Source organism: Hyperolius riggenbachi, chromosome 1, assembly GCF_040937935.1.
Source record: "Hyperolius riggenbachi isolate aHypRig1 chromosome 1, aHypRig1.pri, whole genome shotgun sequence".
Lineage (NCBI taxonomy): Eukaryota > Metazoa > Chordata > Amphibia > Anura > Hyperoliidae > Hyperolius > Hyperolius riggenbachi.
The window spans coordinates 423186975-423200904 of NC_090646.1; the positions used below are offsets into that span (position 1 = coordinate 423186975).

General features: G+C 42.4%; 1 protein-coding gene across 2 annotated transcripts in view; it reads left to right on the top strand.

Moving 5' to 3' along the window:
* The window catches only part of CEP78 (centrosomal protein 78), a 70155-nt gene that overhangs the window by 15847 nt on the left and 40378 nt on the right, over window positions 1-13930 (top strand). For both annotated transcript variants that reach the window (XM_068236727.1, XM_068236735.1), the window contains exons 5-8: window positions 7087-7190; window positions 9160-9334; window positions 11101-11214; window positions 13027-13091. In XM_068236727.1, coding sequence (XP_068092828.1) covers window positions 7087-7190; window positions 9160-9334; window positions 11101-11214; window positions 13027-13091 — 458 coding nt within the window. The remainder of the gene's footprint in view (window positions 1-7086; window positions 7191-9159; window positions 9335-11100; window positions 11215-13026; window positions 13092-13930) is intronic.

Genomic DNA, 13930 nt, shown 5'->3' on the forward strand with positions numbered 1-13930 from the left:
AAAATGTGTATTTCCAGCATCAGGAAGGAGGAAGCATGGCAACTCTGTGACGCTCCACCAGTGACACTATTAGCAATAATACTCATTACTCACTCCTTGTCATGTGTAACCCATTCCTCCTTTATTTCTGGTTCTTCAGTAAAAATGTTTTGCTACAACAAAATAGTAATTTAGAGGCAGAGGATCAGCTCAATGCTGACTGGTGCATAACGTTCAGCACCACTGCAATCCTTGGAGTATGGAGCTATATGGCTCCATTCATAAAAAGTGAATGAGGCAGCCCAACCCCACTGTGTCCTCCTGGACACATTGTTTTTTTTTTTACAGCTCTGCACTGCACTGCTTGCAATTTAAACTGCTTTGTACAGTACAAAGGGAAGGGAGAGCAGTGGCACTGGTGGGGAAGAGGTGTTGTGGAGTGTTGTACATCACTCTGCACTACAGATATTGTGAACAGGTAGGTGTCTTGATACAAAAAGACTAGTTCAATTTCATTCAATCCAGTTTCGTGTTAATTGGACAGTGAACACTATACTCCCATTCTCTTTGAAAAGTAGAATAATGGGATGTTTAAGGTGTACCAGAGAAGGCCCCGCACAAAGATCTTTTTTTTTTACATACACGGGGCTTCCTCCAGCCCCATAAGCAAGGATGCGTCCCTCGCCGTCCTCCTATAGTCCTCTGTTTAGTGGTAATAGTCAGTCTCGACTGACGTGACCAAGCCAGATACCGGGGCTGATTGCCGCTAAACGGAAGACGGCGAGGGACACATCCGTGCTTGTGGGGCTGGAGGAAACCCCGGGTAAGTAAAAAAAATCTTTGTGAGGGGCCATCTCTGGTTTCCTTTAAACGGAACCTAAACTATGAAGGGTGGGTATGGATTTTTCATTTTAAAATAATACCAGTTGCCTGACTCTACTGCTGAGCCTGTGTCTCTAATACTTTTAGCCACAGCCCCCCAACAAGCATGCAGATCAGGTGCGCTGACTGAAGTCAGACTGGATTAGCTGCATTTTTGATTCAGGTGTGTGATTCAGCCTCTACTGCAGCCAAAAAGATCAGCAGGAAAGCCAGGCAACTGGTATTGTTTAAAAGGATACATCCATATCTCTCTCAGTTAAGGTTCCCTTTAAAGGACACCTGTAGGGAGGCTGCCATGTTTTTTTTTCCCTTTTGTGCAATACCAGTTGCCTGGCTGTCCTGCTGATCCTCTCTCTAATGCTTTTAGCCATAGACCCTGAACAGGCATGCAGCATATCAGGTGTTTCCAACACTAATGTAGGAACTGACAAGATTAGCTGCATGCTTGTTTCTGGTGTTATTCAGACACTATTGCATCCAAGACATTAGCAGGGCTGCCAAGAAACTGGTATTGCTTAAGGAGGAATAAATATGGCAGCATCCTTATACCTCTCCCTATAGTTGTCCTTTAAGCTATGTACACACTCGGGAGCTCAGCTGAGGCGGCTTATTGGAGCCATCTCAAATTCTTAAGAATCTAGCATGTGTATAGGTCTCCTCTGAGGTTGTTTAACAATCTGGCATGCCAGATCTTTAGAGGAATACTATCAATACCCAAGTGTTCTAAAATGACAGTGTGCAAATAATGTCTAAGTAGCTGTGTAAACATTTTCCTACTTTTCATGTTAAATATCAGGCAAAAGCTTTAATTTATTGTGTGTAGGATTTAGCTCGATTGTAACAAATCATTTGCAAAATGGGTGTCTGCTTCAGTGCACAGCAAGTGTTTTTTTGCATATCAGACTACAGAGTATTTTTCTCTGAAAGCAAAAAAGAATGAAAGGCTGTGGTGTCAGGTTTCACATACAATTATAAATGTTTATAACAAGTTACCCTTCCTCTGCTCTCTGCCTACAGCTCAGAGACACAAGACACAGGCAACTGCAGCTGCTGAGAAATTTCTCACACATACAGGGTTAATAGATGTAGTGTGAGGGAATTCCCCCTCCCCTCATGGCTCACTCTGCTGTCATATTTGGCATCAGTTAAGAGTGAAAGAAATTTGATACAGTAAACAAGAGATAAGCAAGTGAAATGTATACATCATTATTTACCAGCACTTCAGGAACTCTCTCAATCCCCCAAAAAACATGTTAATCAATAGTGTTCCTTTAAAAAAAAATTAACGGCCAAGCAGATTGTGTCCCGTCCTTAGGCAGCCTGCTGGAAGCCACTTCATCGTGTGCCATGCTGTCATCCCTCCCCCCCTCCCCATAGCAACAGTTCATGTTACTCTAGCATTAAAGAGTGACGAGTCAGTATAGCCCTCTTCTCTCTGTGTCACCTGCCAGATCAAACTCTATCCTTAAAGTAAACCTGAGATGGTGTAAAAGGAAAAAAAAATATACATATATGGGGCTTCCTCCAGCCCTTTCCAGGCTGATCGGTCCCTCTCCATCCTTCTGCCCCACCTGGATACTCCGCAATTTGCATTGGAAAATCCTTCAGTCTGGGGTGTAGTGCGCATGAAGGGCCTGGCCACTTACACCCTCATTGCACTCCTGTGGCCTGGAGCATTCTGCACCAGCGCAGTACTGTGCCTGCGCCAACTGGCCCTGACTGGGGGATTTTCCGGGGCAAACTGTGGAGGATCAAGTTGCCCTTAGTAGACAGCGAGGGGCCGATCAGCCTAGAGGGTACTGGAGAAAGCCCCAGATATGTATAATTTTTTTCCTTTTTACACCATCTGATGTACCCTTTAAGTGAGATTCTAATTGTGTGCGTATGTGTACACTTTTATTCTAAGGCTCATACAAATTTAGTGAAATCTTTGAAACCGCTAGCTGGGTTATGCACATAGAAAATGGGAAATGATGCAGCATACCGTATATCTTTTCTTTTTCTTTTATATTCTAGTTCTTAGTGTAGGATAGTATTCTTTCTTCATATAAGTGTTTTTTCCCAAATCTTTATTGTATTTCACCTATGCATGTCGGTATATTTCCTCTGTTTCCAGATGCTTACCTGGGAATCCACAGCATTACCTGAGCATTTCTATCTCCTTGTTCTTAGTAACTGGCTGCTCCCAGAAATTTCACTTGTCCACAGTGCCACCTTTCTGTCAGCAGTACAAGTAATGAGTTCCTATGCCCCCTGACCTCTCCCGTCTGAGCAGATTACGCCACTATTATGTCCTGAATGATCTCCCTCTTAATTACACAGTAACATTGTTCTGAGTAAGAGGGTGAAAGTCTTTTCTGCGTATTCTATGACCCTCACAAGCTGTTTTGCTTGCGTGTTTTCATATGATCCTTGCACAGTGGACACCGTGAGTCATTCTCAGCAGTATTTCCTCCAGTGACTTGCTTCTTTTATTTTGAGGAATTCATATCTGCAGTTTCCTGGTTTCCATGGAGATCGGAGGAGTATAAATTTAAAACTGTATTTTTGAATATGTAACGCCTTCTACAATCAGCTGTTTGATGTGCTGCAGTATGTGAATTAATTAACTTTCAATGGAGCAATCACTCTGTGAAGAACAGTGCAGTCTCCCATCTGCGAACCCTAATGTGATATCTTTCTAAGGCTTCCTCGTCTGTCCGTTTGCACAATTCTTTATGAAGTGTAATTCTGTCAAGTGGCTGTGTTTATATTAAGCATAGCTGTTAATGCATAATTTCATCCAGAGATGATATTTTAGTCTTGGGTACATGCCAGTCGCCATTTGTCATCTCGTGTTTCTTGAGAATTCCAGCACGAAAATGTCTGCTTTTAAGATTCTAGCACTGCCCACCAGGCTGTAGCATTACAAAAAGCCTCCCAAGATCTGGGTATTTTGTGCATTTATTATTTAAGCCCATTTCCCGACACAAATCTAAAACACCATCTACATGTTTAACAAACGTTCTGTGGAATGAGACTACTGAAACTGGTTTTAAAACTTTTGATCAGATGAATAGAATCAGCTTAGCTGAGGTAGTAAATTTCAGTCCCTGTGGGAGGGGCTCCTTCCTGGTTTTTATCATCCTACTGTTCAAACAGCATATTGACAAGTACAGACTGAATTTCTCTAAGAAAACTGCAACTTATTGCAATGACAATCGGTGCTGCAGGAAGTCGCCTTTGTCTTGACTCTTGACCAGGTACTTTTAAATATGATTTATTTGACATCTGCTTATCTAGTAGCTTCTACACAGACAAAAACAAGCTCTACACTAGAGTTTCAAACAGATGTACTGTAGTATGACTGCTTTACTAGAGTGGGGCTTTAAAGGATATCCGAGTTGAAAATAAAGTGTCCCCTTTTACTTCCCAGGGTATTTTTCCACCCCCTGTAGTCTTATAGTTCCCTCGCTGTTCTCTTGGTGCTCTTCCTTGATCCGCTGTGCAGCCTGGTAAATGCTGGACTTAGCGAAGTCATGCACTACTGCCAGGAGCGTTCTACGTATGGGCCAGCACATGCACATTAGTGTGTGCCTTAGCTAAGGCGGGACAGCCCATGCGCAGTATTGTGTGCCTAGCTAAGTTGTGCACTTTACGGGCTGCACAGCAGATCAAGGTAGAGGACTGGTAGGACAGCAAGGGAACTGCAAGACTACAGGGACTGGGTAGAAGCCCCAGGTAAGTAAAAGGGGTCACTTTATTTCCAATTTGGGGATCCTTTAAAGACCTAATTTATCCCTGATTTTACATTTTTAGTAAAGGTGAATAGAGAACCATGCCACCACTCAACTTTCATGTGTGATGCAGTTATACCAGAGAAAATTCCTTTGGAAAAATCATTCACATGACCCAGAGATCTCTGCATACAGTTTAGAGCTGTGGGATTTTTTCCTGTGCTAAGAGCTATTACTTAACCCAACACACCACCTTCCTCATTTCTTCACCATTCTGGCCTTGCAAACCTAACCATATACTCATTCTATCATCTTGACTAAACCCGCATCCAGAAAATGGCCAAAACAACTTATGAAGAAATCCAGTGCCCAAATCCCCAGTGCCGAGATCACCTGAAGCCTGTATTAAAACCATCTAGCACTGAAATAAACAAGACTAAGAATACATAAATGATCTGCAATTTTGGTGCCAGTAGCTATGGTGCTGAGGTTCTTTTGCCACAGATGCAGCCAATGCTGTCTGGGCACTTTTCATTTCAACGCACATTTCAAGTAAGAATACCTTCGCTCTGAATCCACCTACTTCTGTGCAGTTCTGTCAAGCTCCCAATGCATGAAAACATGTTACAGGAGAGAGAAACAAAGAGGTTGTTGTTGCTGCTGATTTTCTGTGTACTGCAGTGAGTATGTTTTGGGTCTGGGAGGTGACTAAAACTACCGTATATTAAAATATTTGTTTTATGTGTGTTCAGCAAAGATTGTTTTGTATTTAACTCGAAACATTAAGGCCTCATTCACATCTAAAATCGTAAACGCAAGCATTTTGCGATTTTGTGCGGTGGTTTTTCTTCCTCCCGGCGCTCCACTGCACGCTGTGTTTTTGGTAAAATCGCTTTTCTAAGCGCTTTTCCAAAGCGGTTTTGTCATTCATTCTCTGACGCAAGTCAGGAAGCGAACTCTTTGACCCGGAAAAGAATAAATACAATGTATTTATTCTAAAAACCACGAATACAATCTCTGTGCAAAGCGGACGCAACGTGCTGATATGAACCTTCTCAGAGAGTCATGCACAAGCGTTTTGTGGGCAATTGTGAAAATCGCCTGTGCTGGAAAAAGGGCAAAAACACCCTTATGGTGCCCATACACGATACAATAAAAACGTTTGATTTTCCCGTTTATTCGATCTAAATGATCGAATCGAATGAAAGTTGAAAATATTTTTTTTTTCGATCAAGAAATTTGAACGATTATCCCTTTTTTTTTTTTTTTTTTTTTTTTTTTTTTTCCCCCAGAAAAATCTGATCGGACTTGCTGAAAAATCTCTATATTCGATCTAACGAAATAATCGGAGTAAATTATCTAATCGAAAAAAAAATGAAAAATTTTACCGTGTATGGGCACCTTTAGTGTGAACGAGCCCTAAATGTTTTCAAATACATCCTTCAGGTTTGTAAAGTGCTCCACATGGCACCTTTACTTGGAAATTTTTTTTTTTTTCCACTTGGAAATCGTTTTTCTCAGCTGAAGAGAGTCACTTTACTGCTGCAATAAATACGTTTCTAGTATTGCAAAGTCCTCAGACTTTGTGACAGTAACCATATTGTTCTCTATGGCCATTCTTGTACTTGTAAAGCTTGCCCGTTAGAGTTGGAGTTTTGGCTGTAAATTAAGGCCTCTTTCACAGTGCGACGTTAAAGTCGCACGTTAGAAAATTTTATATCGCAGACTAACGCACAGCAATACAAAGTCTGTGCGACATTCACAGTGCACGAGTTGTGTGTAACGTGTAGCAATATTTAGAAAGTGCTGCATGCTGTGCATTTAGCAATACATTTGCTGCATTACGTGTGTTGCACATGCTCAGTAAGTTTTTTTTTTTTTTTTTTTAAAAAGTAACGCATGCGCCGTTTTCGTTCCATCAGTATGCAATGAAAACGGCGCACCGAGAGACACATAACGCAGTGCAAAATAACGTCCAATTTCATAACCTACATGCGCTGCGTTAGGGGCACATTGTGCGACTTTAACGTCGCATCAAACGCAACGTCCCAATGTGAAAGAGGCCTAATACCACAGTTTGATTTAAGATACATACTTAATAATTTCCTGATTAAATCCAATTGAAAGAACACTTCAAAAACAAAATTTCAATGCTAAACCTAATAAATAAGAAAAATCACTAGACTTTCCTGGAAAGTTCTCCAGCTATATAGGGAGTCTGAATGTTTCCACAATTTCCCCATGACCCAGTGCTGATCTTTGTATTGGTACAGAAGCTAGCGTGTGATACCAGCACCGAGCAAGTCTGCACTTTGATTGCAAATTTGATTTGTTGGGGGGGGGGGGGGGGTGGGACGACACTGAGGAGGACTAATGTTCTCATAAAAGCTTGGGAACTAAGGCTGCAGTATTATTTATTTTTTATTTGTATTTTTACTTTGTACTCATACTCAGACCTGCTATAATAACTTATTACCTGAAAAATTATGAACATGCCATCTTCTTGCAGTCATTTGTCAAAGTGTGAAAAATTCTCCAACAATCAAGATGATAAATTTTACTGGATGCAATCTGACCTATCGAGGAGCTGAATGTATTGCTAATATTATCAAGGTAATTACTAAAATATACATTTTTGACATTTAAACACCTTAAAAATGTGCCATCAAAGTTAAGTTATTAAAGATTTTCGTCTATGGGAGTGTGATGGGGGCGTATGTAGTTGTGCTGTGCATGCGGCATACATGGCGACTGGAGGGAGAGACCGGGGCCAGCCAGCTGACGATCAGAGCATCCCGGGCGGATGGCAAGGGGGCTGAAGGAAGCCCCAGGTAATTATAAATGTTATGATCTTTTTTCATCTCAGGTACACTTTAAGGAGCTGGAAAAATGGAGGGAATGACAGTGAGGGTGATAGGAGAGAACACTGCAGCAAAGCCCAAGTCTTCCTGTCTATATATATATATATATATATATAAAAAAAAAAAAAAAATGGACTTTTTAAGTAATATTTTTTTCAAGCAGTGATTACGGGGATGGGGGGGGAGAAAGATACAGACAGAGGATTTGGACCCAGCATGAGCATACCTTAGGTAGCTTATCTTGTGTCAGCGATGCTTTAAAGTGGATGCGTGGTAAAATGTGGGGTGCTTACTAATGACCTCCTTACATATATTGTATAGTTTATTCTCCCCCTACTGTACAGTTTGTTATCCATCCTATTACCTTATTAGGTAATGTGGCCTTTCCCCAACCACTGTGGCATTTCGGGTTCCAGTGTCATAAATGCTCCTAGGAGCACCTCCTTCAGAAGGCTCCCTGAATCACAAGCGCAGAAAAACTGAATAGATTTTGCGCTTTTAAGATGGTGGTAGCCCGAATTTGATACAACCCATTTAACAGAAATGTTGAACAGTTGGGAAAGTTTAGCTAGTTATTGTGTTAACTTCTTTTTTTTTTTTTTTTTATTAGTTTGGTTCCTCTTTAAAGGGCTGGATTGTTAGATCATTAAGCAGACTTGAGACACATGTACTACCTCTAGATTCTCGCCTAAAGGCTAGTACACACTAGCAATTTTGATTGACCAATGATTGCTCAATTTTACCACCTCCATGTAGTATGAGGGCCAAACAGATTTTCAATTCTATGCAGATTATATAGGTAAATGGTCATACTACATGGAGGTGGTAAAATTGAGCAATCATTGGTCAATCAAAATTGCTAGTGTGTACTAGCCTTTAGACTACCTTGACTGTCCCCCTTGGTTGAGAACAGCCTATAAATAGCCAATGACAGGGAATTACCAGTGTAAAATGAAAAGACAGGTGTGTGGGAATATATGTGGTGACTAGAGATTACCATTGGGTAGTATAGGCCTGTGTTCTGTCTGCACACTGACTTCTCTACACCTAGGCCATGGGGTATATTCACTAATCTGTGGTAAAGCTGGCATGTGCAGGAAGCACATGGAAATTTTACTGGTAACCCCATCAATAAGGAAGAGTGCGTTGCAAAATTAGCATGGCCTACGTTGCCTAGGTAATATGCACATTGCCAAGGTACCATGTGATGCTAATGTATGCACTACCTAGGTATTGCAGGTTGAACTAATTGTGCAACACGCGCTCTGGTGGTGCTGTTTGTTCCTTTCAGTAGCCAATTAGATCTTCTTTGTGTGGTTCAAGTAAAAAGTGAAAGAATGGGATGTGGAATATGGGTAAGCATTCATTTTGATGGGATTAGAATGCAAATTTGATTGAAATTGTGTATAGTATGAGCACATTAAATAGTGTATGGTCATCTTAACAGGTTATTGCTATTGGTCTAGAACACAGATACTTCCTATACAAAGATAGGGTCATTGTGTGTATGGCTACAGAGTCAGCTTTAAAAGGAGTGTGTAATTTGTATGGCTTTTTTTTTTTGCTCTGTTATATATTGCTTTCTAAAAAAAGTTTTGGAGGGAGGTCAAGACTAAAAGTGACACTGGATGAATGGTTTGAGTCTGATACAGTATTTGTCTTTTAATGATAAAGCATCAGTATATGTAGTAGGACTGCTATTACCATAGTTGTTCTATCAGCACCAGGCAACAAGGAGGCACAGTGAGGCTTGGGCAGAAAGTCTACGATACAGAAGACCTGACCTTGATTGTATGACTGGATTGAGGCGAATCTCCCTCAACTACAACCCACTTGTTGATGACCAGGGAGCAAAAGCTTTAGCAGAAGTACTTACAGAGGATCTGTGGTTAAAAGGTATGAGTAATTACGGTAAAATGAGAAATAAGAGGGGGATTGAGATGTTTAAAGAGGCCCGTAACAAAAATTGCATCCTGTTTTTTATCATCCTACAAGTTCCAAAAGCTATTCTAATGTGTTCTGGCTTACTACAGCACTTTCTACTATCACAGTCTCTGTAATAAATCAATGTATCTTTCCCCTGTCAGACTTGTCAGCCTGTGTCTGGAAGGCTGCCAAGTTCTTCAGTGTTGTGGTTCTGCTATGAACTCCCCCTTCCAGGCCCCTCTGTGCACACTGCCTGTGTATTATTTAGATTAGGGCAGCTTCTCTCTTCTCTCTTATCTTTTACAAGCTGGATAAATCGTCCTCTGAGCTGGCTGGGCTTTCACATACTGAGGAAATTCAGACAAGGGCAAAGCTGTTTGCAGGAAGAAAAGAGCAGCCTGAAACTTCAGTGCATGAGAGATGCAGGGGGAAAGAAACTCACAAATGATCTCTTGAGATTCAAAAGTAAGGCTGTATACAGCCTGATTGTGTATGGATGTATTTTCTATGTGTGGACATACTGTACATCAACCTACTTCCTGTTTTGGTGGCCATTTTGTTTGTTTATAAACAAACTTTTAAAAACTGTTTTTAACCACTTTTAATGCGGCGAGGAGCGGCGAAATTGTGACAGAGGGTAATAGGAGATGTCCCCTAACGCACTGGTATGTTTACTTTTGTGCGATTTTAACAATACAGATTCTCTTTAAGTCTCAGTGTCTTTCTATGTAAATATGGTTAACATTTTTAAAGTGAGGTTTTCATCAATAATGCATTATACCTTACATACTTGAAGGGATACTTGTAGCTAAAAAAGTGCTCTAAATGGGGATTCTACAGGGAAGCCTCTGGATACTCAAGAGGTTTCCCCACTTCTCTTCCTCCTTCTCCTCCTGGCCATTCTAGCACTGTGTCCCTTGAAAGACCCGTCTCCTACACAGTAGCACAGACATGATCGGTCTTGGCTTTCTGTGCCTAAGCCTGAGCGGGCCCATGCTACTGTGCAGACGCAGTGTGGCCACGCATCAGGGATCCCATCACTGGAACGGCCTGGTGAAGGATGGGGGACTCCTCTGGAGGATTTTAGAGGCTCCCTCTCCTGAGGTAAGAATCCAACTTTTTTTTAAATTAACCTTGCAGGTTTGCTTTAAATATAAACCAAGATTGCTTTGGGCAAGAATTGGTCTATAATTTGTGACCGTGCTCTGTCCCAGCGCATACAAAGATAAATGTTGATACCCGCTATAGCGTCTTGTAACCACGGTAACGCATGCAATGATACGCGTGGCGGCCTGCCGACTAGCTGGCGGCGGGGGACCAGAGGTTCCGGGAGGGACATAGAGAGCACAGGATGGCTGCAGGGGGCTGGTAAAAGCCCCTGGTAAGTGAAACTTTTTTTTTACTGGGTTTAGGTTCACTTTACGGTGTCCCTACAGTTCTTAATTTGTAGCATCAATATCCGCAACATGGCCACTGACCATGGTTTCAATCGATTTCTACCCAAAATCAACCTGGTATGCTAGAAAGATCTCACTCCAAAGGGGTCAGTCGAGTGTGTGGCGGTAGCAGGGTTTGATTTCAACTTTATGATGCTTCTGTAGAGACTCCAGAAGGTCTAGATGAAACCTCTGCCCAACATTAAACTACTGATATCTTTCTTTGTTGTGCATTGTTTTTGTAGTTCTTGTGGAAGAGAGGATAGATTGATGCCTGTGTCATGTCTTTCTCTCCTCTAGCATTGGATTTGCAGCAATGTGGGATATCCAATGAGGGGGCAAAGGCTTTCATGCATGCCTTGGAAACCAACACAACTCTGATAGTTTTGGATATAAGAAAAAACCCACTGATTGGTAAGGAATATGACTTTGTACTTGAAGGAATTATCAGCCTTAGTGCGGCTGCGCGAAGCGCCGCTGTCAACCACGGCCACGTGGGCCGTGGTGAACTGCGCAGGTGCAGAACTACAGTAGGTAGAAGTAGGTACAGTGCAGGTCTGTAGCTGGGCCAAGTGCCTCTGTGACAGTGTCACAGAGGCACTTGGCCAGATACAGACCTGAACTGTGCCTACTCCTACCTATTGCCTGATGAAGCGGGGTCAAACCTGCACAACTTGTTGCATTTTCCCCTGGAGTATGTAAATACATTTGTTCTGCTGAACTTTGTTGGCATATTTGGTGTCTGTTTGGAGGAGGTAAGTCCACCACTGCTTCCACAAATTTTAAACTTTTTAGACATTTTTATTCTTCTGGCGCCTTTGTATCCCTGTTACATTGTTCTAAGTCCACCCTTGGTGGAGGGGTGACATCCCCTTTTTTCTTGATCTACGGAGAGCAAGTTCTTGATTCTGAGTGGGATCAGATCTAATCTCCCCACCTGCTATTACAGTGGTTACCTTTGAGGTGATCCTGTTTTGTGAGTATATTTGCATTTACTCTACTAACTGTGCTAGGAGCATCCACTAATAAGCCAGCAGCAGCCACCACTGTAACATTGCTGTACTAACAGCATCCACCACCGTGGCAGCAGCAGCCCCTGCCGAATAGCAGCAGCCACTTATTAGCAGCCACCATTATGCCAGCAGCAGCTGCTACTGATCCAGAAGCAGTAACATCACTCATTTACAGCCACACACCAGCAGCCAACACTATGCCAGCAGCAGTAGCAGCCACTCATTTTCAGTGGCATTTATACTAGCAGCAGTAGCAGCCACACACTAGCGGCCACCACTATGCCAGCAGCAGTAAAAGCCATTTACCAGCAGCCGCCACTAAGCCAGCAGCAGTAACGCACTCACTAGCAGCTGCCACTATGCTAGCATCATTAACAGCCACTTACTAACAGCTGCGACTATGCCAGTAGCAGTACTCACTAGCAGCATCCACTATGCCAACAGCAGTAGCAGCAGCTATTGATTAATAATCGCAGCCACTTGTTATCAGCTACTACTGTGCCACCACCAGCAGCCACTCATTAGCAGCCACTGTGCCAGCAGCAATATGCTTGCCTACGGAAAGGGATATACTAACTGCACACAGTTTATGGTTTATTTCCTGTTTAAATGTTCTGCTTAATAAAGTAGGCAGTAGTAGTAGGCATTGTGTAACTAGGGGCAATTAGCAAAAATTGTGATTAGGTCGGCCCCCTAGCAATCTCACCAGCGATATGGCCCCAGGCCTTTTTTACACCTCTGCCATAGAGCCTTCTCAGTCATCTCTCCATGTCCTTGGTCCACTGCTGCTGCCCCCCCCCCCCCCCAACTGGTTGAATATGCCTTTGAGAGTCCTCAAAAGCCTTCAAAAGCACTTGTTCCTGATCCTGAGTACTTCTGAAAGCAAGCGGATCAGTACTGCGCATGCGCTAGTGAACACTCACAGTACAGAGCCACCCATCTTTGGAAACACTCTGAGACATGAGTGCTTCCGAAGGCATGAAATTTAAACGGTGGACCGCAATGGTTCGAGGACTCAGAGAGATGACCAGGAAAGCTGTATGGGATTCAGAGTATTCCTTCTCCATATGTGACTATCTGTTTTTTCTTTTTGCTTCGCATTTGCTGTAATAGTAGGGTCCCTTTACCTATGCCTAAGGCTTCTAGACAGCACAATGTATTCGCTATATTCAGCTTTGATCTGAACTCTTAGCCTATGTCTTTTTCCTTTTAGATCATGCTTTGCTGAAGTCTGTCATTGAAAGGGTACTTCTAAATGGGCATGACACCAACTCAGAGGTATGTTTCATAAATGACATTTATTACAACAAATGCAAAAATGTTGAGTTTTTCTTTGTATAAATTACAAACATGCTTTCACTGCAGTCAAACTGCTTTCTAGCTGTGAAAGATTAGCAAGCTAGTGCCTATTCATAAACCTGTCACCCGAAATGATCGTTCCAGGTGACAGTTATCGAGCATGTGTCCTGATATTTACACTACAGAGTGGCAGGCCAACCACAGCCTCTACCAAAGCCCCCTATTCCAGATCCAAGTTTAAATAGAAAATCTAGATTACCTTTTTTTTTAAAAAAAAACTGATGATTAATTTGATCATGTTAGTTCTTAAAGAGAGACTGAAAGAAAATTCATGTTTTTATTTAAAAAATGTGTTTAACATTATAGCCCTACCTAAAACACCGCATCCCCGTGGCTGTAATCTCACTGAATCCCCCCCAAAATCCCTGGGAATGCAATCTGGGCAGCGCTTCCACGAGAGGCAGAGCTTTCAACTGCAGCTCTGCCTCTCCACGCGTCTTATCAGCCCGGAACGCCACCTCCGCCCGCCCCTCTCAGTCTTCCTTCACTGAGAGGGGCGGGGGAGAGTCGGAGATACGCGGCTGAAAGCTCTGCATCCAACAGCATCAAAATCCACGACCAAGAATGTTGTGGATTTTGCGGGGGAGAGGGAGGGGGGATTTAGTAAGATTACAGCCGCGGGGATGCAGCGTTTTAGGTAGGGCTATGATGTTAAACACATTTTTAAAATAAAAACGGGAATTTTATGAGACTTAGGAGTCTCTTTAAAGAGAACCCGAGGTGTGTTTAAAGAATGTTATCTGCATACAGAGGCTGGA